This window comes from Leptidea sinapis, chromosome 39 (assembly GCF_905404315.1).
Source record: "Leptidea sinapis chromosome 39, ilLepSina1.1, whole genome shotgun sequence".
In the NCBI taxonomy this organism is placed as follows: domain Eukaryota; kingdom Metazoa; phylum Arthropoda; class Insecta; order Lepidoptera; family Pieridae; genus Leptidea; species Leptidea sinapis.
In genome coordinates, this window is record NC_066303.1 from 5948330 (window position 1) to 5973349 (window position 25020).

The window sequence follows — 25020 nt, forward strand, 5'->3', positions numbered from 1 at the left end:
AAACAAATGGCGCTCTGAGATAGAAGCGGCACAAGAAACTCTCCCAGCTTTCTTTTTTTGCGCTCTTTGTAATAAAATATACAATATTGTACTGTCACTGTTATTGCTATAAAATAATCATAATCTAGTCCCAGGCGATCACTTAGATATTCAGCTGTGGGGTAGTACGATTTACGACAGAGCCATTCTTTAATAAAACATTTAAATTTATTTATAAATAATGCCTGAATAGAGGCTGGGAATTGATTATAAAAGTTATTATGTGTCTCTTGTTATACTGAGTTTCCATTAAAGTACCTACAGATTATAAATAGTAAGTTATAACATAAAGCAGAAGGTAGGTACTATACAAAATATGTATAAGTTTTTAACATTAGAAAAAATGTACTTCCAAACAATACCGGGTGTAACCAGACAAACTTCGAGTACGGAAGAATATTCTGCCACTTTTTAGCAGCCACTTTTTGGTCATTTTACAAAAAAAATGAGAACATTATATATACATTCCTTAAGGGAGAAAGAGTTAAAAGATATTTTCTAAAATAATATGTATGATAATCACCGCTGACCGCTAGAATAAATAGCACGCTAAGTAAAGCCAATCTTTCATTATTACTTTCAAATTGATTGATAAAACAACAGAATTTCTAACTTTGATTTATTGATGTTATGCTATTCTTCTTTAGGCGCGTTATGAAAAAAAATCATGAGTGTGAAATTTTAAGATGATATATTACACAAAAGTAACGGTGAAGTTGGTTCCTAAGATTTTCTGACGTTTGCGACATTCATTATTTATTTATTTTTTCAATATTAGGATAGGCAAAGGGTTCAAGCCCATGCAGCCGTATTCGTTATTTAATAATTAATTGTCAAAGCCATCTTTGCAAGATTTTTGCAATAATGTTCTTTCTACAAACGTAGAATAGCACGAGGAATAAATAATTTTTAGGATTTTTGCTTTGTTAGGCCAAGGAAGTATTACTTCTTGCGTCTATACATAAAAATTACGCGTTGCGTAATAATTACATTGTGTGTTGAACCAAAATCGTCTCACATTTTATGAAAATCGACGTAGGAGAGCAGTTATGGTAGAAACTTGTAAGAGTTTTAAAAGTGCTTTCACTGCAGTCTTCTTACGCAAGCCACTAACGGCCGTTCCCAATGTTCAGTCTATCTCTTACTTGAGATAAAAATCGTAACTATCGTTGACTTTTCTGTACCAATAAATTAACCGACGGTAACTCGCCTTATCCGTACACGCTGTCTGTCAATGGGACGACGTATAGCTTACCAGTGATAGAAGTTTCTATGGAAATTGCAATTCACGCGTTCCAATATAAGGCGATAAGAATGACTTATTGGGTATATTGGGACGGCTTCAGATTATTAAGGTAGTAATTTATCTCTATCTGTAGATATTATATTGGGGACCGCCGTAAATCATCTGGCACTACAACATATTGATTAATAATAATATATTTAACTTTCTAAATCGGAATACTGCTCTTGCTTAAACACTTGGGAAGATTTCGCATGAACAGATTGCTTTGTGTAGGCGTGTTTGTTTAGATTTTATGCTTAATCTTCGTAACACATAATCCACTTTGTTCTCACACTCTGCGATATTTCTATTGCACAGTAATTAATGAGACTACTCAATGCTAAAAGTATATGAGAATATAAAAGTATTTACTAGTAGGAGGCTCCTTTGCACAGAATGCCGGCTAGATTATGGGTACCACAACGGCGCCTATTTCTGACGTGAAGCAGTATTGCGTAAGCATTATTGTGGTTCGGTCTGAAGGGCGACGTAGCTAGTGAAAATACTGGGCAAATGAGACTTAACATCTTATGTCTCAAGGTGACGAGCGTTATTGTAGTCTGATCTGTATCGCTCAGGTTTTTCACGAATCCTGAGCGGCACTGTATAGTGAGCATATTTTTAATATTTCACTAAAACTTTTTTTTGCAGTCTGACGTGAACACACATAATGAAGAATCGAACGTCGAGTCGACGCCTGAAGCTCTTGAAGTACGGAATGTATATGTAAGTGTTGTATGTTGAAGGCGTTGTTAATTGAAATTTAGAAATTGTTATTCAAAGCAGGACTTTTAAAGCTTTGAGCTGCCAGCCATTGTGTTCATAAAAAAATTATTGAAGTACTTTGCGGAAATCCATAATTATCCAAATGTTTTGAGTTTTCTTTAGTGTTAATTCCGCTAATATTTGTCTTTTGAACAATTCGACACGTGCTTCGGCTCTACACGAGGCATGTTGACTCGCCAAAATCTGGCACGAGACGGCTGGCACTTTCAGTCAGACATTGGCGGAATTAACACTAAAGAAAACTCAAAACATTTGGGCATTGTGTTCATTCAATAATATCCCCTGTACTACTCCATATTCTGTATATAAAAGCTCTTCCCATTTAGTCTGACAAAGCTGTTGTCGCTTTTGTTACCTGAAATCACTATTCAAGCGAGTTGTCAAGTTTTTCGTTCCTTATCTTCAAAAATATATTAGGTAAAGTATATTCCTACTAATATTACAAAAAGTGAATGTATGTTTGTTCCGCTTTTTCGCTGGAGCTACTGAACCGATTTTGATGAAGTACAGCGATAGTCTAGAGCTTGGGAAAGGACATAGGCTACATTTTATTCCGGAAAAATCCATGGTTCCCGCGGGATTTTTTGGATGAGCTATAACTATACCAACAGTAAGTTTAGTTTGCCATAACAATCTTCCTCGAATTAAGATTCTTATAATATGTTGGCAAGGGAGTGAAAACGGTAACTAGAACTGGAATAGAACTTAAGATAAACTTCAATTCCAAATGGGCTTATTATTTTTAAAAACAATCTACGCGGAAGAAGTCGCGGGTTATAACATAAGTTTCCACGTGCAGGATGCGGAATTTGTCATCGTGTCAGGTGATGAGCCCCAGATCAAGCAAGAACCAGTAGAGACCGAGAGTGACATGAGGCCTGCCGTATCTGTTACTGTAAGTACAACACATGGAGGGTACAGGCAAGGAGGATCATCTCATATGGGAGAAAAGTTGAAAAAGTGTCCAGTTTATGCTATAAATAACAGTTCAAAAAGCTTCCACAATGGCGCTGGTGCAGGCAAAGGGTATGGTGTGAAGTATGGTGAATGTAGTAATTGTAAACGAAATGAAGTATGCCGATTAAAAAAAACGGGGACTGCCGCGGTAAAGCTATTGCATAGCGTTTTTTATCAACTTATGCAATTATAATTATTTATTTATTTTATTTATGCAGTTTTTTGATAAAATTATTTTAAAAAAAGCAAACGGGAAGTGAGTAAAATTTTACTTGCAAGATTTGATTACAGACAGACAACGGGACAGGTGAAACTAAATAAACATGCTTGTCATAATAATAAAAACTAAGAAAAACGTGATAAAAAAAATAAAGTAATTAAAAAAAATTGGGACCTTCTGCACAAAAACCATACGTGATAACCGCTGTTCCACGGCAACTGTAATGACCGTGGCGAAATATCTATATAGATCTAGTAAGTAAGTGTTAGGTTATTTTCGTTACGGAATTTCTGGATTCGGTCTCCACGCTCAAGGCCCGCGATAGAAGCTATGCAATAGCTTAAAATTTAATATAACTGTCGACTAAAGTAGTTAATTATTGAAACAACTTACGTTGTACAAAAAAATGTAGTAAAGAATTTCTATACGGAAACGTGCACCTCGAGTGATTAGTATTATTTTATATTTGGCACTTCTTTTAAGATTTACCCTGATGCTACTATAATAATAATAATAATAAGCCTTTAATTAATTCCAACAACATTCAAATACATAATTCTATAATCTGAGCACTACGCGTATAATATAAAATAAATATAAAAGTTATGTTATTGGAACCCCACTGCGGGTGTAGGCCTCCGCCAGCTTATTCCATGTATCTCTCCTCTGTGCTTTTCCTCTCCATTCTGTTCCTGCTATTTTTATTATGTCATCTACCCATCTGTTTCTTGGGCGGCCTCTTTTTCATTTGCCAGATGGTCCTTCCCAAATTGTCGTTTCTACTGTCCATCTTTTGTCCATGAATCTCGCTACATGACCTGCCCAGCGCCACTATAGCGCGCTATAGTAGCATCTATCAAACCACCCTAATTCAATGCATTTTGACGGACACTTTTTCATATACACAGATTATTCTCCTTACCTCTCCCCTCCATAGTACAATAGCAGTTCAAATTAGTCTTTGGATCTAGATGCCAAATTATATAGATTAATGAGGCTCATGGAATTCAAAAACTTTATTTGACCAGTATTTTCAACACCTTCTTTGACACGCCATTTAGGTGCCCTGTTTGTGATTTGTTTTGTTTATCGAAGTCACCTGGTGTCAAAGTCAAATAAACTTTGTTCACTTAGGCTTAAACTAAGCACTTTTGAATAGTCACAATAAATATATCTTTTAAATTACTGAAACCTTAAGTTCGGAAAAGTAGAGCTCTTGAGAAGAATATACAAGAAACTCAAGAGCCACTCTTTTTATTCCATAGAGTATTTTACAATGGCTGTTCAGATCAAACAGATCATTTTTTGTAACAAAAAATTGAGTTTAGAATTAACTTATTTTGAGCAAATCATGCACACTTACACAAAATGTCATACATTTTGCCCTGTACTTTCCCCGGGCGTAAAAAGAATAGGGGAGTCCCAGGCCCATGGGTGTCGTGAGGCGACTAAGGGCTTTTTAGAAGTGGGAGAGTCGCGCTGCCGTCTTATGACGTCAGCACAATCGGGCCAGACTCGTCCGGGTTAATTACCACACTCGCACAGAATACCGGCGTGAAGTAGCGGCCTAGTGCCGCTATGTTTCGCATAGGTTAGTGTCGAGGACCGGAGGCCATCCCTTACCCCCACCCCCTCCCCCCAACAAAATATGAGAGCGGTCCATAAAGAGATATTAGCCCAGGAGGGTACCGGCTCTACCAGAGCCGGAGAATCCCTCCCCGAGCACTCTCGCTCGGGCTGCCCTTCGTATTCTGGGGTGGGCACAGAACCGCGCATGACCGAGGCAGAAACACCACGGCACCCCGCTCCACGCTCAACGTGGACTTTTGCAATATCAGGGGAATTCACTCCAATTTAATCGCCATGGACGGTCGGCAGGTGATCTTCTGGTATACCTAACACATAGATGGGCGGCGGCTATTGAAAGCAAGGGGGAAGATCTGGCAGTTATCCTGAATATAGCGAAGGCCTTTGATCGTGTATGGCACAAGGCGCTCCTCTCAAAACTTCCATCATTTGGGCTTCCCGAGAGCTTGTGCAAGTGGACCTCCAGCTTCCTCATTGGGCGTAGCATACAGGTCGTTGTCGACGGATATTGCTCGAAACCGAAGCCCGTGAATGTTGGAGTGCCCCAAGGCTGTGTGCTATCTCCTACGCTGTTTCTTCTGCATATCAATGATATGTTGGACACCTCCAACATACATTGCTATGCGGACGACAGCACTGGTGATGCCGTATACACGGGCCATGCAGGTCTCTCTCGGGAAATCGTCGACCAGTGCCGGGAGAAACTTGTGTCTTCTATCGAGTCCTCTCTCGGGAAGGTCGAGGAATGGGGTAAATTTAACCTTGTCCAATTTAACCCCCAGAAGACTCAAGTTTGCGCGTTTACCACTAAAAAAAACCCCATTTGTCGTATCACCGCTCTTCGAGAACACTTCTCTTAAAGCCGCGCCTAGTATCGGAATACTGGGTCTCGAAATCTCGAGCGATTGCCAATTCCGTGGCCATCTGGAGGGCAAAGCCAAATTGGCTTCGATGAAGCTGGGCGTCATCAATAGAGCACGGCAATACTTCAAGCCGGCCCACATTCTAGGGCTCTACAAAGCGCGGCCACACATGGAGTATTGCTGTCATCTCTGGTCTGGCGTACCCCAGTATCTGCTCGATCCATTTGACCGCGTGTAACGTAGAGCAGCTCGAATTGTCGGGACTCAGTGCTCTGTGAACGGCTGGATCTTTTAGCGTTGCGTAGAGACGTCGCATCATTGTGTGTCTTCTACCGCATTTATCACGGGAATGTTCCGAAGAGCTGTTTAACCTGATTCCTGCCGCCGAATTCCACCTTCGCACGACACGCCACAAGTTAGGATTTCATCCCCACTATCTGGATGTGTGGCGGTCCTCCACAGTGCGGTTTTCAAGGAGCTTTCTTCCTCGTACTACAAAGCTATGGAATGAGCTTCCTTGTGCGGTGTTTCCGGGACAATACGACATGGGTACCTTCAAAAAAAGCGCGTACACCTTCCTTAAAGGCCGGCAACGCTCTTGTGATTCCTCTGGTGTTGCAAGAGAATGTGGGCGGCGGTGATCACTTAACACCAGGTGACCCGTACGCTCGTTTGTCCTCCTATTACATAAAAAAAAATACAAATCGCGAGTGTAAGACGAAGCTTATCAGGCACACTAAACTGATAATATTCCTGGCCTGTTATTATCGGTTATCTAACAGCTTATTTATCACGGGGAGTGTTCCGAAGAGCTGTTTAACCTGATTCCTGCCGCCGAATTCCACCTTCGCACGACACGCCACAAGTTAGGATATCATCCCCACCATCTGGATGTGTGGCGGTCCTCCACAGTGCGGTTTTCAAGGAGCTTTCTTCCTCGTACTACGAAGCCGTGGAATGAGCTTCCTTGTGCGGTGTTTCCGGGACGATACGATACCTTAAAAAAAAAGCGCGTACACCTTCCTTAAAGTCCGGCAACGCTCTTGTGATTCCTTTGGTGTTGCAAGAGAATGTGGGCGGCGGTGATCACTTAACACCAGGTGACCCGTACGATCGTTTGTCCTCCTATTCCAAAAAAAAAAGAAAGAGACTATCTAAACGTATAAATAATCTAAGGTTTTGCCAAACTGGCCTTCAGACTCAGATGACACGACATAAAAAAGTAACGTGTTTATACGCTGTTGACACTGAAAGTATCGTTGGCATATCCCCTATATATTATTATACTCTTTGATCGTTGGTTTTAAACTTGTTATGAAATGTTTGGTTCAAATTAATGACGTTTTCTTTTTGTATATAATGTGAATTATAAAAAATCATACCAAGCCGTAATTAATGGAAAAACAGTACCATGATGCCATATGATAATGTTAATGGTGATTCTCTAATGACTGCAATGAGGTCTCGAGTGAAAGATTATGAAAATCGTGCTGTAAGCTTGTCTAATATTATATCGTTATAACTTTTAAATTAGATCTATAAGGTAGTCTCCTTTATGCCAGCCACTAGGTCTTTTGGTGCTGCAAAATATGCTCAAATCGTTATTTTTTTTTTAATGAAAATAGGTGACGAGACGATCAGGACGTTCAGCTGATGGTAATTGATACTCCCTGCCCATTCAATGCAGTGCCGCTCGGAATTCTTGGAAAACCCCAAAATATCTGACCGGCACTACTATTGCGCTCGTCACCTTGTGACATAAGATGTTAAGTCTCATTTGCCCAGTAATTTCATTAGCTACGGCGCCCTTCAAAACGAAATACAATAATGTTTACACATAATGATTCACGGCAGAAATAGGCGCTGTTGTGGTACCCATAATCTAGCCGGCATCCAATTACAAAGATTGTATTCAATATGCAATAAGTATCAACGCGAATTGTTTCTAGTAAATAATAAAGAAGTTATTATATGAAAAGACTGAACTGGACAGTCTTGTTTGTGTTGACTATAAGATCATTAAACTACGTATCCTAATCCATCTCATATCTTCGCGAATTATCTGTTACACATTAATGAATGAGACTGCCCATTGCTAGAAGGATATACAAATATATATATATATATATATATATATAAACTAGTAGACCCAACAGACGATGTCCTGTACACACGTCTTAAATTTGAAATCGGTCCAGCCGTTAGGAGGATTTCACTAATTTACACATGAGCAGGAGAATTATATTATATGGACGGAATTGAGAATTAAACCAATCTCAAATTCACTGAAACAAACAAAAAAAATCATCAAAATCGGGCAGCCGTTTAGGAGGTAGTTTAATTGTGAATCTAAACCATTCTCGAATCCACCTGACGACACACACCAATCTCAAATTCACTGGAACACACGACATACACACGCACACAAGAAATATATATATATATATATATAAAGATACCACTGGACAGGCTGTTCCATAAGTTTGACACCAAAATTTTTGTACCTATTTGAAGCCCCACTCGCGAGCCTCCACAGAACTAATTTTTACGTATAATACAAATGGCTGCGATACTCTGAAGTATTTTTGCATTTTGAATTAATTTCGTTCGTTTTTCGTTTTATTCATACTTCAAGAATCAACGTTATAAAGTACACAATTTTTTTTTGTAAATAGTTTGACAAAGGCCAGTCCAATGGGTATATAGTAGAGGTCAGTGAATCAAAGGAACCAACAAGCAAGTCATGACTAATTTGTATAAACAAATTGGCTTCATTGAAATTTGATATCCTGTCCGACGTGATCTGAACTATAACTATACTCTACTAACATTTCATAAGTTACATAACAACAAGAGAGATATCTTAAATCTCCGAATTTTCAGCTATAACAACATTCTTTTTTTTTAAAGAATTTAATAGAATTAGTACTTTTATAAAACTTAAACCGAACAATTTTCAATATAATATGTAAATTTTGAATAAACAAAAGAAAATCAGTAAAATAAATGCCCATTTGCAGCTAAGCAACATGATCAACACAAAAATTGTTGAGTTGGTTGTAGGGTTTACAATCCTAGTCAGTCCGCGCCTTAACAGTTCGCCGCATTTTTTTCGACTTATAGATTATTAGACGTATAAATTAATTAAGCAAGAGAACATAACCCGCAAATATATCACGAGGATTTTTGCCATCGGCTCACGGAATCGTTGTGTCTAACCCTGCTAATAACAGCAATTTCCTTCGGTTTTACATTGTTTTCATAAACAGCTCATAAAGCTCTGTCTCTCGATATCCCTTGTCTTCCTCTTCTTCCAAAAATGTCACTAATTATGAGGTTACGCATGCAGGGAGCAGCATCCGATATCGAAACCGATGTGGCAGCGACGGTGAGAGAAACAGCGGAGCTTCGGATTAAGCAGGAACCCGTAGACACTGAGGCTGAGGGTGACAGTGCGCCTGTGTTATATGACACTGTAAGTACTACAGCCAGTTTACAATAATACATAGATGGGAACTTCGTGGGAACTATAGTTATGCGATTTCAATCCCGCGTATAACACGGGCATAACGCGGGGATTTCCCACAAACATATTTCTGTACTGTGAAATTTATAATGATTTGTACAGTGGATATTTAACTTCGTAGCATTCATAGCATCAGATAACACATGTGTCAGTTGTGTTGTGTAATAACAAAAGTATATTATTTTATTAAATTTGTGTATTAAAAACCTTAGTAAAATAGTAAAACTAGGCAAACAATTGGAGATCTTGTTACGAATTGTGATTATTTACGAATTACAATGATGTTTAACGTTTATTCATATCTCATGCAAAAGCACCATTGATTTAATAATCCGCTGCAAAGGATTTGTTCCTCCTACAGATGAAAATGATTGTCTATAACCGTGGAGACTGGAGACTTAAGTAAGTCACAATACAAAAGTTATCACAAACTAAATTAACAACTATTGCCTTCCGCTTTGGTGGATAATCTTCCATATTTATTGAAACGTATATCGTATTGTGTGCAGGAGAGCTGGCAGCAGAGAGAGCAAGAATTGTTGAAGAAGATCGACGCGTTAGAGACGGTTAAGAGTGAACGGAGCGAGGATGGACTCCGATTGCAACTCAAAGTGAGTATTTTTAACAATTAATATTTTCAATTATGAACCTAAGTGTAAATTTCAGGCAGATGAATCTCAGCATCATTTATGGAGAGCAGTCTCTCCATCGAAGAATTTCGGGGCAGATTTATCAGATGGTCGTTTGCTCTGTTTCAAATAGTAGCGGACGACAGTACTGGTGATGCCGTACATACCGGCCATGCAGGTCTCTTTCGGGAAACCGTCGACCAGTGCCGGAAAGAACTTGTGCCTTCTATCGAGTCCTCTCTTGAGAAGGTCGCGAAATGGGGTAAAATGATCCTTGATCAATTTAACCCCCAGAAGAATCAAGTTTGCGCGTTTACCATAAAAAAAACCCATTCGTCCCTCAGCCTCGCCTAATATCGGAATACTGGGTCTCCAAATCTCGAGCGATTGCACATTCCGTGGTCATCTGGCTTCAGGAAGGCAGCAGGCTTTTAAGAAGCTCGCGTCGTCGTCATAGATAGAGCACGGCAATACTTGATCGACCACATATGGAGTATTGCTCTCATATCTGGTCTGGCACAGCCCTGTATCAGCTCGAACCATTTGACCGCGTGTAACGCATAGCTGATCTAACTGTCGGAGTGGGTCTCGATGAACGGCTCGTTCACCTGCCGTTGCGATGCGACGTCGCTTCATTGTGTGTCTTCTACCGAATTTATCACGGAGATTGTTCCACAGTTGCTGTTTGACCTGATTTCTACCGCCGAATTCCACCTTCGCACGACACACCACAAATTAGGATATCATCCCCACCATCTGGATGTGTGGCGTTCCTCCACAGTGCGGTTTTCAAGGAAATTTCTTTGAAGTACAACATCCATATTCATATTCAAATATTTTTATTCAAAATAGGATTTAAAATCACTTATTGAACGTCAAAATCTACCACCCATTCAAAAGAGACTGTCTCAGACCTGAGAAGAATGGGCGCATCTGTGGAATGAGCTTCTTTATGCTGTGATTCCGGTACGATACGACATGGTACCTTCAAAAAACGCACGTACACCCACTTTCAATGCCGGCAACGCTCCTGATTCCTATACGCTCGTTTTTCCTCCTTTTCCATAAAATAAAAATATTAAATCAAATTCTATAAATGCCTTGAAATCACCAGGTCCGTGAAGAGGAAATTGAACTGCTGAAGGCGAGGGTTAAGAATCTTGAGACAGAGCTGCAGGCAGCGTTGTCCAAACCTGGCGGCAAGAACCAGGAGATGATTGACAGTATCAAGGTGCAGCATGAAGAGGTAAACATATTTCGTTGTAACCCAAACAATTACTAATTTCTAAAGAGGCATCATAATTTATTAAATGTAAATGCTGAGGATGATGAAATGCCGGGGTATTTACCTGAAATACGACATTCCGTCCTTTTGAAGTTTGGATATGCTGTTATTTGAACACGTTGTCATTGCGTGGCGTTGTATTTAAAGCGCGGTCGAAACACAAATGTTGGATAACTGTTTGTTGCTGTTAAACATTTTTTCGGAAATATGATCCGACCACCGTATCGGACTACGGCCTCTAGGTCTTTTTACCCCGTATTTTCCTCGTCATCATCAAAAGCTCAAAGTCTTCTCCTCTGCGTACGGCCAAAGTATCTACCACTTCACACATTCACGAAGTTTTTTCCAAAATTGTCAAAAATCTACACGAGGCATCCTCAGATCAGCCAAAATCTGGCACGAGACAACACGTCCAGAGGATGCCTCGTGTAGAGGCGAAACACGTGTCGAATTGTTTTTAAAAACAAATATTGGCGGATTTAACACTAAAGAAAACTGAAATCATTTGTATAATTAACTATACATCCATATTATAAGTTCTTAGTTTTTTATTAGCACGGTCATTGAGATTATTTTTAATTCCTGCTCCTATGTATATTGCTACGCTCGTTCGACGGACTAATATATACATTTCCTTTATTCTAAGAATATGTTAAATGGATCGTTGGGTTTGCCATTTTCAATTATTGCCATTTCAGTTGCTGAGTAAAGCCCGCGGGATGATTTTCGATAAAACGAAGATGGTGAAGAACCAGGAACTACAGATTCAGGCGCTGACTACACAAGTGCAGTCGCTCAAGGACATCAACGTCATAACCAAGGATCTTCTCACCATCAGGAACTCCGAAGTCAAAGCTATGGAGGTACGATACTACGATAAATTACCCAAAACCGTAACTGAATTATCAATAAACAAATTTAAATCATTTATTAAACGCAGACTCATGTCGAAGTCTTGGTCTTATATTAATGATTACGTAAACGACATTACCATATGGAATTAAATAGTATTATAGTTATTACTTTTTATAAATGTTAGGCTCAATCTTGTCTTATTTAAATAGATTGCATTATTTTTAAAATATATATGTATAAACTTTGTATTTTTAATGATTCCACGTTGACGTGTCATTTTATGTCATTAAAGTATTTTTGACTTTAATGATCTTTTAGATCTTGATCCAAGTATTTGTGAAACAAATGCTGCAATTATTTATTCAACGTACGATATTATAGGAACATTCTCTAACCACCTTTTCGAAGCATGGCACACAGATAAAAAATAATAGTTAGTTTTCGGTTTATGTAATACTAGCTGCCCCGACAGACGTTGTTCTGTTTATAATAAAAAAAACTTGCGGGTAGAATTTCGTAAATTTCTTAGCTGACCTCCACTCGGCGAAAGGAATATTCCTACCAAATTTCAAGTCTCTACGCCTTATGGTTCCAGAGATATCGTGATGAGTGACTATATACGTGGAAATCTCTTATATATATTTAATATAAAAATATTTAAAGACAGTTTTGAATCATGCTTGTATTTTACTGCTGTTTGACACATTGGTAATCCCAAATCCTAGAAATGGTCGTTCATTTTTTCTATTCACATACAAAACTAAATAGATAAGAATTTGTCAGGATCGTTTGCAAGCGATGGAAGCTCGTTTCGCGGCAGAGAAAGAGCGACACGGGCTCGTACTGAAGCGAGCGGAGACCAGCTCGTCCCTCAACGATGACCTACGCAAGGAGTACGAAAAGCAACTTGCCATATTCAAGGTAACGTGACAAGTTTACCAGTGGGAGGTTGTTTTGCACAGGATGCTAGATTATGGGCGCAACGGCGCCTTTTTCTACCGTGAAGCTGTAATGTGTAAGCATTATTGTGTTTCGGTCAGGGAAGGGCGCCGTGAATTTACTGGGTAAATGAGACGTAACATCTTATGACTTAAGGAGACAGCGCAATTGTAGTGCCGCTCAGAATTTTTGGATTTTTCAATAATCCTGAGCGGCACCGCGTTGTAATGGGCAGGGCTCGTCTCGTCCCTTATTGTCATAAAAAAACGTCGGGGTAACTTATTACAATTTCATTGCATATCGACATTAATTAACTAAACAATAAGTTATTTATTTTGTTTTGTTTTACACGTCATGTTTTTGGAGAACTACAAGATCGATCGAGATCTTTATTCAATACTTAAATAGTTTATTCAAGTATATTTATTATAATATCAAATTTTATAAATAATACTATTTTTTTATGAAAAAAAAGTGGCAGCATTGACAGAAGACAGTGCACCAAATGTATTATTCCAACTGAAGGACTAACACCTAAAGTCAAGAAATAAATTAAAAAAAAAAACAGTGCAGTGCCGCTTAGTATTCTTGAAAATCCCTAAATTTTTGTGGCATCACAATAATAATTGTCCTTGTTACCATGAAACATAATATTATGGGGTAACGCATTTATGCAGCAAAAAACCAACTTATTTCGACAGGAAAATTGTGTGTTTTAAATACCGGTGGTGATGAAATAAATATCGGATCATTGAACAATTTAGTTTAGTCATAGAAAGTAATAATTCAAAATTCTATTTTAATTTGTTTTAAACTAAAAGCTCCTTATATTTTCAGGAATTACGGGAGAAGTATGACCTGAGGGTTAAAGCATTGGTCGCAGAAAACGAACGTTTGAAGGAATCTATTAACACCCCAGCCCCCACCAGCTAGTGATTTGTATTGGATTTCTTCAAATTGTATAAGACTGCGTACGTTTATCTATTCGAATATCTGTTTATAATTAAAATCGACTTATTTTTTAAATAAATAATGTATAAAAAACTTCTTTTCATTACTATTCTTTCCTTTACTTTTATAATAAATAATTAACCCTTACGGCCTTACAAATAAACTAGGTATAAAGTTATACCTGAGAGTAAACCAAGAATATGCAAAATGTTGACTATATCGCAGCTGTCAACACTGCACCCTTGCAAATAAACGCGGGAAACGCTATAATACGTCCGAATAAACAAATCGTAATCAAAATGTCTATTTGTAATCATTGTGCATAATCTTGGTTTATTTAGTTAGTTTATACAGGTATGATTTTATACCAATTTTATTGTTAAGGGCGTTTTCATCTTACCAATAATTTTCTATGGAGCAACGAACTGCCTGACGAAAGATCGATAGTACCTATACGTACGACACGCTATGATGGCCGCTTTGACGTTTGTCCACTCATGAAGTTTCGTATTATTTAATAATTACATTGAAGAAGCAAATGACGTGCATAAAAATTTATCGAATATGTAATTTTAGGACACAAAATTTATTTATTACATTGATTTCTAAACTATATTAGGGTCCCGCGAACATTTATTTTTTATTTTTATAATTATTGGTGTACTTATTCACCACAAAACACGGCATTTGTTTATCGAAATTATTTTTTTTTAAAAATGAAATCTAATTCGATCGTCACATAGCATCGCTGGCCAGCACAACTACAACCTCCGGCAAACTCGCGTCAATGCTCAATACAAAACAAAGCAGTTGCGACTTCACGTTGCTTCGAAAAGTACAAATTGTAAGTGTAGTCCGATTGTGATATAGTTTTGACCTGGCTTTGGATTTCGGATATTGATACTGCATTACTGTTGACCCTTGCTCGTTAATTTGGACTCTGTTTACGCCTTTTGTTGTGGATTTCGTCGATATGGGCGAAGGAGAGCGAGACTGGCACAGAAGAAATAAACTTAACACACCAAAAACGAGAAAACGAGCAAAACCTGTGTGTACGGCTACTATTTACGGGAGGAGTATCCAACAAGAAAAAAGTTAGTGCAATCACTGAAGGAAGCTGGATTATTCTTCGGTGGGGAAAGTTCTTTTACGAGGATTTTGAAGGCCGTTGGATTTCGATACAAAAAATGTAAGAAACGCAAAATATTGATGGAAAGATTTGATATCGTGATGGCAAGATATATTGTTTTAGTGAGAAGGATTATAGTAACAAACAACATTATTACCCTATATCAAATACGTCTTTTATCTTTACGAGAAACGAAATCTAAACGAGATCAACTAAAATCAAAATGTCAGTTTTCAAATTACTAAATGGTAACCTAGCCGCTGTCATATTATAGTAGCGACACGTCACTAGGGTATGTTCCGATATGCACTGCGACCACTGTACAGTGTGACGTCAATTTAGTATACTGTGAAGCCGTTCCTTCATAGCCAGTTATACTGGTTACTATTTAAAACGGAACGCAATCCCGTATACTGTCAGCCGCACTTTTTGACACAGCATTCAAATGAGTGAAGTAAAGTTTTCTAGTTCATTAAAAAAACTTTTGTTGCAGTACTGTCAAATTAAAAATATTTTAATTAATATTTTAGGCACTCGAGTGGTTTTGACTGATCACATGATCAAAGTACTGCGAGTACCTTACCTCGAAAACGCCAGTGCTCACAGTAGAATATGGCGGCGATTTATGACGTCACGTCACGTCCCTATGGTACTGCGGCAGTATACTGGCAGTCCATAACGGAACGAATTTTTCTACAGTGATAGCACTGTGCAGTGCTCGCAGTGAATATCGGAACATACCCTATATCAAAAAGTCCATGATTGACTCTTATTATACCCGTAAACTTAAAAAGCCTCTTTTCTTTGTACTCCATTTACACAAGTTGACGTTATTTTTATACAGTTTCAACAGACCAGAGACCTTCCAAAGATAGGCTTTTAACGATCTGAATATTGATAAAGTGATCTTTAAAAAGTGAAAGACACCTTTAGTTAAAGTTAAAAGTAACACATTACGATGAATAAAATTGATCACGCGCATCACTGTAACACAAAAATAACAGGTTGAAGTTTGTAAGGTGGGTCTGACGTTTGTGACATTCGTTATTTTTGGTTTCTTCGTCCATTATTAGGACAGGCAAAGGATTCAAGCCCATACAGCCGTATTCACTATTTAATAATTAATTGTCAAAGCCATCTTTGCCAAGATTTTTACAAAATTCTTCTTTCTGCAAACGTGGAATAGCACGAGGAATAAATCATTTTAATAATGTTTGCTTCGTTAGGATAAATAAGTATAACATCTTGCGTGTTTACATAAGTACACACACACTTTTTTTTAATCAATTGATTGGTATTGCAACCGAAAAACTTTTTAGGGAGCATGGTAATCTTTAGCATCTGATGAGCGTAGTACATTTGGTGACTTGCCTATTAATGTTAATTAGTAGTGGATCAGAGAAAAACATTGAATCTGCTAATTTAGGTACTCATAAGTCATAAGTCTCCTCCGTGAATCATAAGGAAGTTGTTCAGCTAGACCTGGCAGCCCCACCTTTTTTTGACAGTAATTGCAAGTATAGGCTGAAAATAATATTCATCCAGGCTAGACACTTACCCTATAAAATAACAAAATACTTTAAAAAACCTGCTAAACTTGTAAATTATCCAAATTAAAGGATTTCAAATTCAATCAAAATTCCCAGCTATCATCAACCATTCATAACCTTTAATTCCACTCGTCATTGGCGAAATAATTTGCACCCGACTGGTCCGCAGCCACACGCCATATCATAAAAATTGAAATTAGATTCGAGAATGCAGAACCGTAAAGAAAATTAAATTTAGAAAAAAATATATATATTTTTGACGTTGGCTGCATGGCTCTGCCTTTACCATCTATGTGAAGAAGAATAAAAAAGTCTGCACAGTGGCAGATAAAGAATAAAAAAAAATAAACCGTTTTGACATTTCAAGGATAATAATATTATTCTGTTAATGTAATGTAAATTTATTAATTGTTCCTATCTAAGGCTACAGCGGACTATAGTAACGGACAGACTATAGGTCTGATAAAATTTTAGTGCTGTTTTAAAACCATAGTATATAGATTCCAAATTATTAAAATGACTTCTGAGAAAAACGCACAAATTGGACAGGCGCGTGAAGCTTTTCAAATGTTATATCAAATATCACAACTCCTAAATACTGGTTTGGATTCTGAATCATTGACAATATGCATAAGACTTTGTGAATTGGGAGTAAACCCTGATGTACTCGCTCAAGTCATTAAAGAAATAAGGCAAACTGGAGAAAATGCATCACAGAAACGATCAGATCATATGCAGCATACATAATAAATACTTTCGTTCATTATCTTTTAACTAACGTATATTTATTAATTTGCATAATCATAGCTTTCTTTTATATTATATTAAATATCAATTGTCTGCTCCTTTGTTAATTTATAAGTCAAAGTTCTTGGTATATGATTAGCCAGTTTCTTTCAATAGATGTAATTGTTTAAAAAGTTGCTTGTGTTACATCATTTATCAGCCAAAACAAACAGATCTGTTGAACAAAAAAATTGGTTTAAGTATAATTCATTTAGAAATATAAAGCTGGTATTCTATCATTACATTGTCCCATTTTGTTATCTACACATATATTCCTTTTAGTGTTTATAAAGATTACAGTGTGTGTAGATAGAATTTTATTACTAAGAATTGCTGTGAATAATTATTGTATGCCTGTCTCGTCTCATCACAAATAAATTGAATGTCAATATTTTTGTCTAATTACAATGTATTGCCATTTGTACTAGAAGTATTTTATTCAAATCAAAATTGTTATACTTGCAATTATGTTAATATGGTAATAATAATTATTATCTTTGTTGTTGAAACCACCACCTGAAATAATGTAAATGAAAAATAAATAAAACAAGTATTTTTTATACATTTATTTCTGTTTTTGTACATATCAATCATCCCATAACTATATGTTACATGAACAACTACACACATCAACATACAAGAAAAAATGAATGGAGGCTTGGCTAAATATGCCCACATAAATATACATACTTCTATAGTTGATTTGCATAGAGTATGTTCAGCTTTATGGAAACAAATAATTAAGCTGAACTAATTTGACATAGAATTATGGGATAACCATCTAAAATAATAAAAATAATCTAATCTGTTCTTAAATGCCTACAGTACCTCAAAAGAATTCGGCAAGATAGTAAATTATGTCAAGTGCTGGAGAATTTTTTTAAATTGCATATTTCAAGCTATATTCTTATAAAAAAGCCAGATCCTCATGAAATAATAATTAATTATACTTATGAAATTGTAGCTGACATAATAAATGCTTTGTCACATCTTTATTGTTCAATATGAGACTAAACTATCATTACAGACTATGAGCTGTTATAGGCTGCAAATACATTTCAAAGAATTGTGAATTTTGGGGAGAATTGTCATCACATAGCACTACCTACCAACAACTATAATGCATTGATGTTTTTAATTTATTGAACAAATATACTTGTCATAGGAAGAATATTAGGTTTGCAAGCTTTGAAAGATATTTGAAGCAGAACTTTGAAGTAATCAACCCAGCAATTAATTATCTATGCCCAATCCCCAATACAAATATTTATTTTAATATATTATGTAGTGTTTCTAAATTTATTTGAACTTTGAACTTATTTTTGGGGTTATTTGTTGCTGTTGTATGATAGTTAATCTCACTTTTTTATTCGAGAGCTTGACATTCCAAAATAATTGTACTAAACTAAGAAACTTTTCCGAAGGAAACAAAAGAAACTTCACAAGGGTTTTGCTTTTTAAGGATACCATATGTGGCTAATTTATTGTACTCAAATTTCAAACAGATCAAATTTTATAATGTTTATAGTTGGATGGATGTTCCTGAAAAACATTTCAAGTCACAAACATCACATTTTCAGGAATTCATGTTTAAAGTTTAATAAATATTAGTGTATTCCATACAAGTGGGTTGGGCTACTATGTCATGTCATTTAAAAAGTGACAGCAGGGCTTTCATTTTTTTTTCAGTCCGTTAATATTAATCTGGTGACCAGTTTCATGTTCTTAACTCAATTTCAACATGATTGTGGTTTGGAATATTTTTCTGGAATTACATCCAATTTTAGGTCATGAAATTAGCCAATTTTTATACAAACATTGGTGACGTTTCAATCTTAAACACGACACAACAATGTAAAATTATTGTATTTGGATTTATGAACACCTCAATCAACATAATCAAAAGTGTGTAATATAGTGTCTTCAGGATCAATATTTACTTCAGAAGATTCAATTGAAGTACTGTTGGTAGTCACAACAGAGCAGCTTTTATGTGAATCCATTTGCAATCAGTGCAAACACTGAAGATTATCACAGGTGCAATTTATTCACAATTTTAAAACTAAGAATTGAGATACTAATCTGTACAATTAATAATATTAAAAAACAATTGATTGAAGTGAAAAAGTAACTGTAAGGATGTAAGCTATACTTAACATAAAAATTGAAATCGAGTTCTACGATCCTCATCACCAAATCATACAAATGTCACATAAGTTATATCAATTTGTACCTGTATTGAAATTATATTGCCTAGTCTAGTCCAAAAAGAATTATGTTATTGGTATGTCGGATTCTGTGCTTGGCTCTGCCCAAGGATAGAAGGATCTTCAAATATTGGTTGCTGAGGTTTGAACTGCTCTGATGATATTCTTGTGAACATAATACCAATGCCTTCTATTAAAGCCAGCAGAACTCCACCTACCAATGCACTGCCAGCCATTGCTGGCACTCCTACAAAAAGAATACTTAAAGTAATTTATTTTCACATACACTACTATACCGGTAATGTATAATACAGTCAATGACTATTAGCTATAAAATATATGTATATTTAACTTTCTAATAATACATCATTTTACCAGTGGGTTGGGAGGCTCCTTTGCACCGGAAGCCGGCTAGATTATGGGTACCACAATGGCGCCTAGTAGTATACATAGCTAGTGAAATTACTGGGCAAATGAGACTTAACATCTTATGTCTCAAGGTGACAGCAGCTCAGAATTTTTGGGTTTTAGAAGAATCCTGAGCAGCACTGCATTGTAATGGGTAGGGTGTATCAATTACCTTCAGCTAACGTGCTGCTCGTCTCATCCCTTATTTTCATAAAAAAAAACATCAACACTGTTACTTTCAACAGTTACCATTTTTATAAATTGTAGAAATAGTTTGTAGGTGAATACACTTGAAATCTCTAAATTGAATTAATACAAAATTACTATACCATTTCTTGCAGCCAAAATGCCTCCTGTAATTGCCCCACTCATAATAGAGTTCCAAGGATCTTCTTTCTGTCTAAGGTAGACCAGAGAACAATCTATTGTTGAGAACATGCCACCCCATACTGCAAAGCTGCCACCTACAATAGGTGATCTTTCCTTTATTGCTGCTAAACTGCCAAGCTGGAATGATATCAATTGATAAACTACTTAATTCCTACATCTTATATTTATATTCCTATTAACATTATATTTTAATGTACACAATATTGGTGAGACTTTATGGGTCATAAGATATATCAATGTATATTTTTTTCAATACAAATTAGCTGCTAATATAGATAGAAAGACCAACAGAAAGACGAGTATTTACAAAAATTATAATATTATAGCAATCTACTAAAATATAATATTTTACCATTTTCCTATTAAACCCTACTGGGGCATTCCTAAAACCCTTGATTGAATGAAATATGCCACCTCCAATAGCTCCCATTAAAAAAGCACCTCCAGAGTCATCCAATATTCGCCATGGACATGGTTCTCTTGAATATTCATCCATTATAATTTATGATGTAAGTCCTTAAACAAGATCACGAATTATTGTACTGTGTATCATATCTCAACTAACGTAGAAACTAATCAAAGTTCACAAAATTTGCTTATCATAACTAAAATTAAGATTTTTTAAAGTATCAAAATCAATAAACAATCAATTGGAACTCATGTTAACCTCAAAAGCATTAATTTCTTCTATGTACCAACGTATAGCTAAAAGTTAATTTAGCTTACCTTAAATAAAGTTCAAAGGTATTAATTATATTTTTAACACAGTTTTTACGATTTTTCAAATGTTTTAAATTGAATGCACCCTGTCCATTATTGTGTAATTTACAAAGAGGATGAAAAATGTAAATATTACGTATTAGTTTATCAGAGAGTAGTATATTCTTGGATAATTTATTTCCAGCCAATAGCTAAAAAGGCGAATATTGACACTCATGGAAGTCGTTCCCGCGTGCCCCTTTTAGATAGCAATAGTTTTGGCAGGAGTAGTCTCAGGAGTTGTCATACGAGTAATAATATAATGATTAAAATTACCCCTCACGGAATTAAATCGTATGACATAATGTCACATACTCAACAGATGATTGGGAATGTAAATGAATTATACATAATAATGAAAAGCATGTAATGATAATTATTTATTTATTAAAGGATAAGCAGCAGATTTACTCTGCCTACGCAGCAGAGTAAATATTCTTTGCGTTGTTTAATAATTGTATTTACATTTTACATCCTCTTTAGTCTGAACTGAACGTAGTGGTTAAATAATTAAATTCTCTTTGGTCTGGAAAAAAAGCGCGGGAACTCTTAAACGCTTAGGGCGGTCTTTTTAACTATACAATTAAATATTTCTATTATATTGTATATAATCCTCATATTTTTGAAAAGTATCTAAGTATATATATATGTTTATCATTTAATTTGTTTACTATAAGTAAAAGTATATATATTTAGTGATTTAGGTTTGTGCTAAAAGATGTCGAAAAGGCGGAAAAAAACCAAGCCGGAACAGATAAAGGTGAGTCTATTCTAGATTCCACCTCTGAAAGTAGCGAATACTCAGATTCGCGTACAGTATTGGAAGACCACGAGGACTTTTATTTGCCATATAGGGTGGCCGACTATTGTCGCCGATATCCGGAAGACGCAGGTGCCGGTCATGAATTTATAGTCTTCATAGAGACTGTCACTGAACAGCCACTTGGTAGTCGTGACATGCTAACTCTTAGTAGCTACTTATCGCGCTTCATTAAAGGCATTAAATATCTTAAGAAACTCAACAAATATAAGATAGGAGTAGTGTTTGAACGACCCAATTTGGCTAATACATTCCTAGACAACACGACATTTTTAAGGTAACAAAATATTAAGGCGTCCATCCCAGCTGGTGCCACTGAATTGTATGGAGTGATTTCCTCCGTACCAATTGATATGTCGAACAAAAAAATTTTCAAATCTTTGTCAAGTACAAAAAAAAATATTTCTGTTTGGCGTATAATGAAAAAAAAACAAATCCGATAGTGGTTTTATATTACAACCTACACAGGCAGTCATTATTACCTTTGCGTCATCTACTTCACTCCCAGATTACGTTCACTTAAAGATGTGGCGTCTACCAGTGCGACCTTATGTGCCGCCAGTTAAACAGTGTTTCCGATGCCTTAGGTTTGACCACTTGGCTAAATTCTGTAAGAATGCTCAGCGTTGCTCAATCTGCACTGAAAATCATTCATATAAAGAATGTTCTATACCTATTGACAAAGCAGTATGTGCACACTGTAAATCTGTATCTTGCAGTATCAGGTCAATGCCCTATAAAACAAAAAAAGATATTGGATAGTAAAAATAAAAGTAAAACACCATTATCAGATTTATTTAAACATCCAACAAACTTTCCATCACTCAATAAGACAGAGAACACACAAGACATCATTAATTTAATTTTGTCCAATCCAGCAGCAATGAACCTAATCAATAATCAAAGTCATTACCCTAAATAAAACACAGAATCAAAGCATTAGCTCACACGCAATTAGTTCAGCTATTAAAGATACCATACAAATTAAAAATAAAACGTCACATTCAACTGTCACAAACTCAACATAGTACAGTGGAATGCTCAAAGTCTGTTGAGTAACAGACTTGAGCTTCAAAACCTACTACCTATGAGCAGGACATACACATAGCACTTATATCAGAAACTTGGCTTAAACCAAATATACAGTTTTCTATCAGAGGTTATACAATAATAAGAAATGATTGTGGTAATGATCACATTGGTGTAGCAATTTTTGTTAGAAATGGCATTTATTTTCAAAAGTTAGAAACATTTTCTGATAACTCCTTGCAAAATGTAGCAATCAAAATTAAATACAAACAAAAAGACATCTCAATTGTTAGCTTTTATAGTCCTGGCAACAGTGTACCTAACTTTGACAAATCTAAATTTAATAGACTGTTGCATAGTATTCCAAAACCACTAATTGATAGTGATTTTAATGCTCACCATACCATTTGGGGTTGTAATAGAACCAATTCTAGAGGTAGAGACATCATGGATGTAATGGACGATAATGACTTAATGCTCTTAAATAATGATCAACCAACTACAGTGGGTACTAATTCTTGGAGACCAAATGGACTAGATCTAACAATAGTATCATCTTCATTATTCCTGCGCTGTGAATGGCAAGTTCATCAGGACTCTTTGGGCAGCTATCGCTTGCCTACAATCACAAAATTTTCCATGGTAGTGTCGGAAACTGAATCTTCTTCAATTCCATCCAACATTCCTCCACACAGTATATAATATTGGACGATATTAATATAGTTGCTACAGAAACCAACTTAGACAAATCAATTCATGATTCAGAGGTATGTGACTGTGTAAACTGGTCGATATTAAGAAAAGATAGAGAAGCTCGTGGAGGAGGGGGAGTTCTTCTTGCTTCTCGCTCTTACCTAAATGTTGAACGCATGTTGTGTTACGAGACAGCACACTGTGAAGACCTCTGGGCGAGAATCAAAGTTGCTGATAAATATGTGTACATAAATGTTATTTATTTGCCACCACGCACTAGTGAGGATATATACTTTGACTGGTTTAATAGTGTGGAGCGTATCTGCTCGAAGGTTTCATGTTGTGAAGTGATTATATTGGGAGACTTGAATCTGTACAGCGCAAGTGTTAATGTAAATAATTATTTTCATTGTTTTCTAAGTCTTTGTAATCTTTATCAGTATAATAGCGTGACCAATATGAATGAGAGAATATTAGATGTGGTGCTCACCAGTGCTGGCATGGGTAAGGCCGTACGAGTGAGGGAAGCTACCCTGCAGGAGGTGATCACTAAGACCGACCCTCACCATCCTCCCTTGATGATTGAATTAGAGTACCCATTTAGGAGTGAAGTACTTTTAATTGATCTTACAAATATAGATAGCAATTTAGACTGGAATTTCGCAAAAGGCGACTTTGATCAACTTTATAGTTTACTAACGGATACTGATTTCAACGAACTTTACAAAATCAAAGATATAGACGCAGCTCTACAGTTTCTTTATGGACTCCTTTATGCAATATTTGATCAATCCGTCCCAAAAAAATCGCGAAAAACTGCACGTCATAGAGTATATCCCGTCTATTACACAAACAATAATTTGTGATATGAAAATGAAAGCTTTCTATCATAGATTATGGAAAAGTACTAGTGATATATGTTTTTATAGGATATTCTCAGAATTGCGACGAAAAATAAAGTGATATTAGCTCTGCATACTCTAACTATATACACAGAATTTCAACACAATTGTTAACAGAACCAAAACAGTTCTGGTCATTTGTTAACGCCTTGCGGAGTAAAGGTGGTGTGGAGATTAAAGTCACACGAGCCGGTAAGGAGTATCAGGGAGTCAATAGTGCAAATGCTTTTGCGGAGCATTTCAGTTCAGTATTTGTAGATTAGGAGCCGCGCTTAGACTGGCAGAGTACCAATGCCAATTCGTACTCCCATGCAAGGCACGTGAATATACAATGCTTCTCGGAGTCTCACGTCCGTACTTCTATCAAAAACCTTAAGGCTGTTTCTTCGCCAGGACCTGATGGAATACCAGCATATGTAATTCGT

At 36.4% G+C, this 25020-nt stretch overlaps 2 protein-coding genes across 7 annotated transcripts in view; one reads left to right on the forward strand and one right to left on the reverse strand.

The window, feature by feature from the left end:
- Window positions 1-14025, forward strand: part of LOC126976013 (sarcolemmal membrane-associated protein) — a 33015-nt gene extending 18990 nt beyond the window's left edge. The window contains exons 4-11 of one of the 4 annotated variants that reach the window (XM_050824153.1): window positions 1976-2050; window positions 2910-3005; window positions 9087-9212; window positions 9773-9874; window positions 11007-11138; window positions 11876-12040; window positions 12816-12953; window positions 13809-14023. In XM_050824153.1, coding sequence (XP_050680110.1) covers window positions 1976-2050; window positions 2910-3005; window positions 9087-9212; window positions 9773-9874; window positions 11007-11138; window positions 11876-12040; window positions 12816-12953; window positions 13809-13904 — 930 coding nt within the window. In that variant the 3' untranslated portion in view covers window positions 13905-14023. Of the gene's footprint in view, window positions 1-1975; window positions 2051-2909; window positions 3006-9086; window positions 9213-9772; window positions 9875-11006; window positions 11139-11875; window positions 12041-12815; window positions 12954-13808 lie in introns of all 4 variants that reach the window. The other 3 variants (XM_050824155.1, XM_050824154.1, XM_050824156.1) reach the window with 3 other exon arrangements.
- Window positions 14026-17364: 3339 nt separating this feature from the next.
- LOC126976030 (mitochondrial import inner membrane translocase subunit Tim17-B) lies at window positions 17365-21287 on the reverse strand. 3 transcript variants are annotated; one of them, XR_007731817.1, is made up of 6 exons: window positions 21119-21287; window positions 20745-20908; window positions 20332-20509; window positions 19621-19841; window positions 17851-17903; window positions 17365-17562 (listed from the first exon to the last, which is right to left on the reverse strand). XR_007731817.1 is itself a non-coding variant. In XM_050824178.1 (5 exons), the coding sequence occupies exons 2-4, from the start codon at window positions 20886-20888 to the stop codon at window positions 19666-19668; spliced, it is 498 nt and encodes a 165-aa protein (XP_050680135.1). In that variant the 5' UTR covers window positions 20889-20908; window positions 21119-21287; the 3' UTR covers window positions 17365-17562; window positions 19621-19665. The 3 variants fall into 3 exon arrangements, 2 of the variants coding, with proteins under 2 accessions (XP_050680135.1, XP_050680134.1); XM_050824178.1 differs by lacking the exon at window positions 17851-17903; XM_050824177.1 differs by having other exon boundaries at window positions 17365-17903.
- Between the last annotated feature and the right edge of the window lie 3733 nt (window positions 21288-25020).

Bases quoted from the DNA above. Each gene is read 5' to 3' on its own strand.
- LOC126976030 (XM_050824178.1), bottom strand. From the start codon at position 20,888: ATGGATGAATATTCAAGAGAACCATGTCCATGGCGAATATTGGATGAC. The intron at 20,510-20,744 runs GTAAAATATTAT...ATATCATTCCAG, and splicing joins TAGGGTTTAATAGGAAAATG to CTTGGCAGTTTAGCAGCAAT. The intron at 19,842-20,331 runs GTATAGTAATTT...TTCTTTTTGTAG, and splicing joins CATTTTGGCTGCAAGAAATG to GAGTGCCAGCAATGGCTGGC.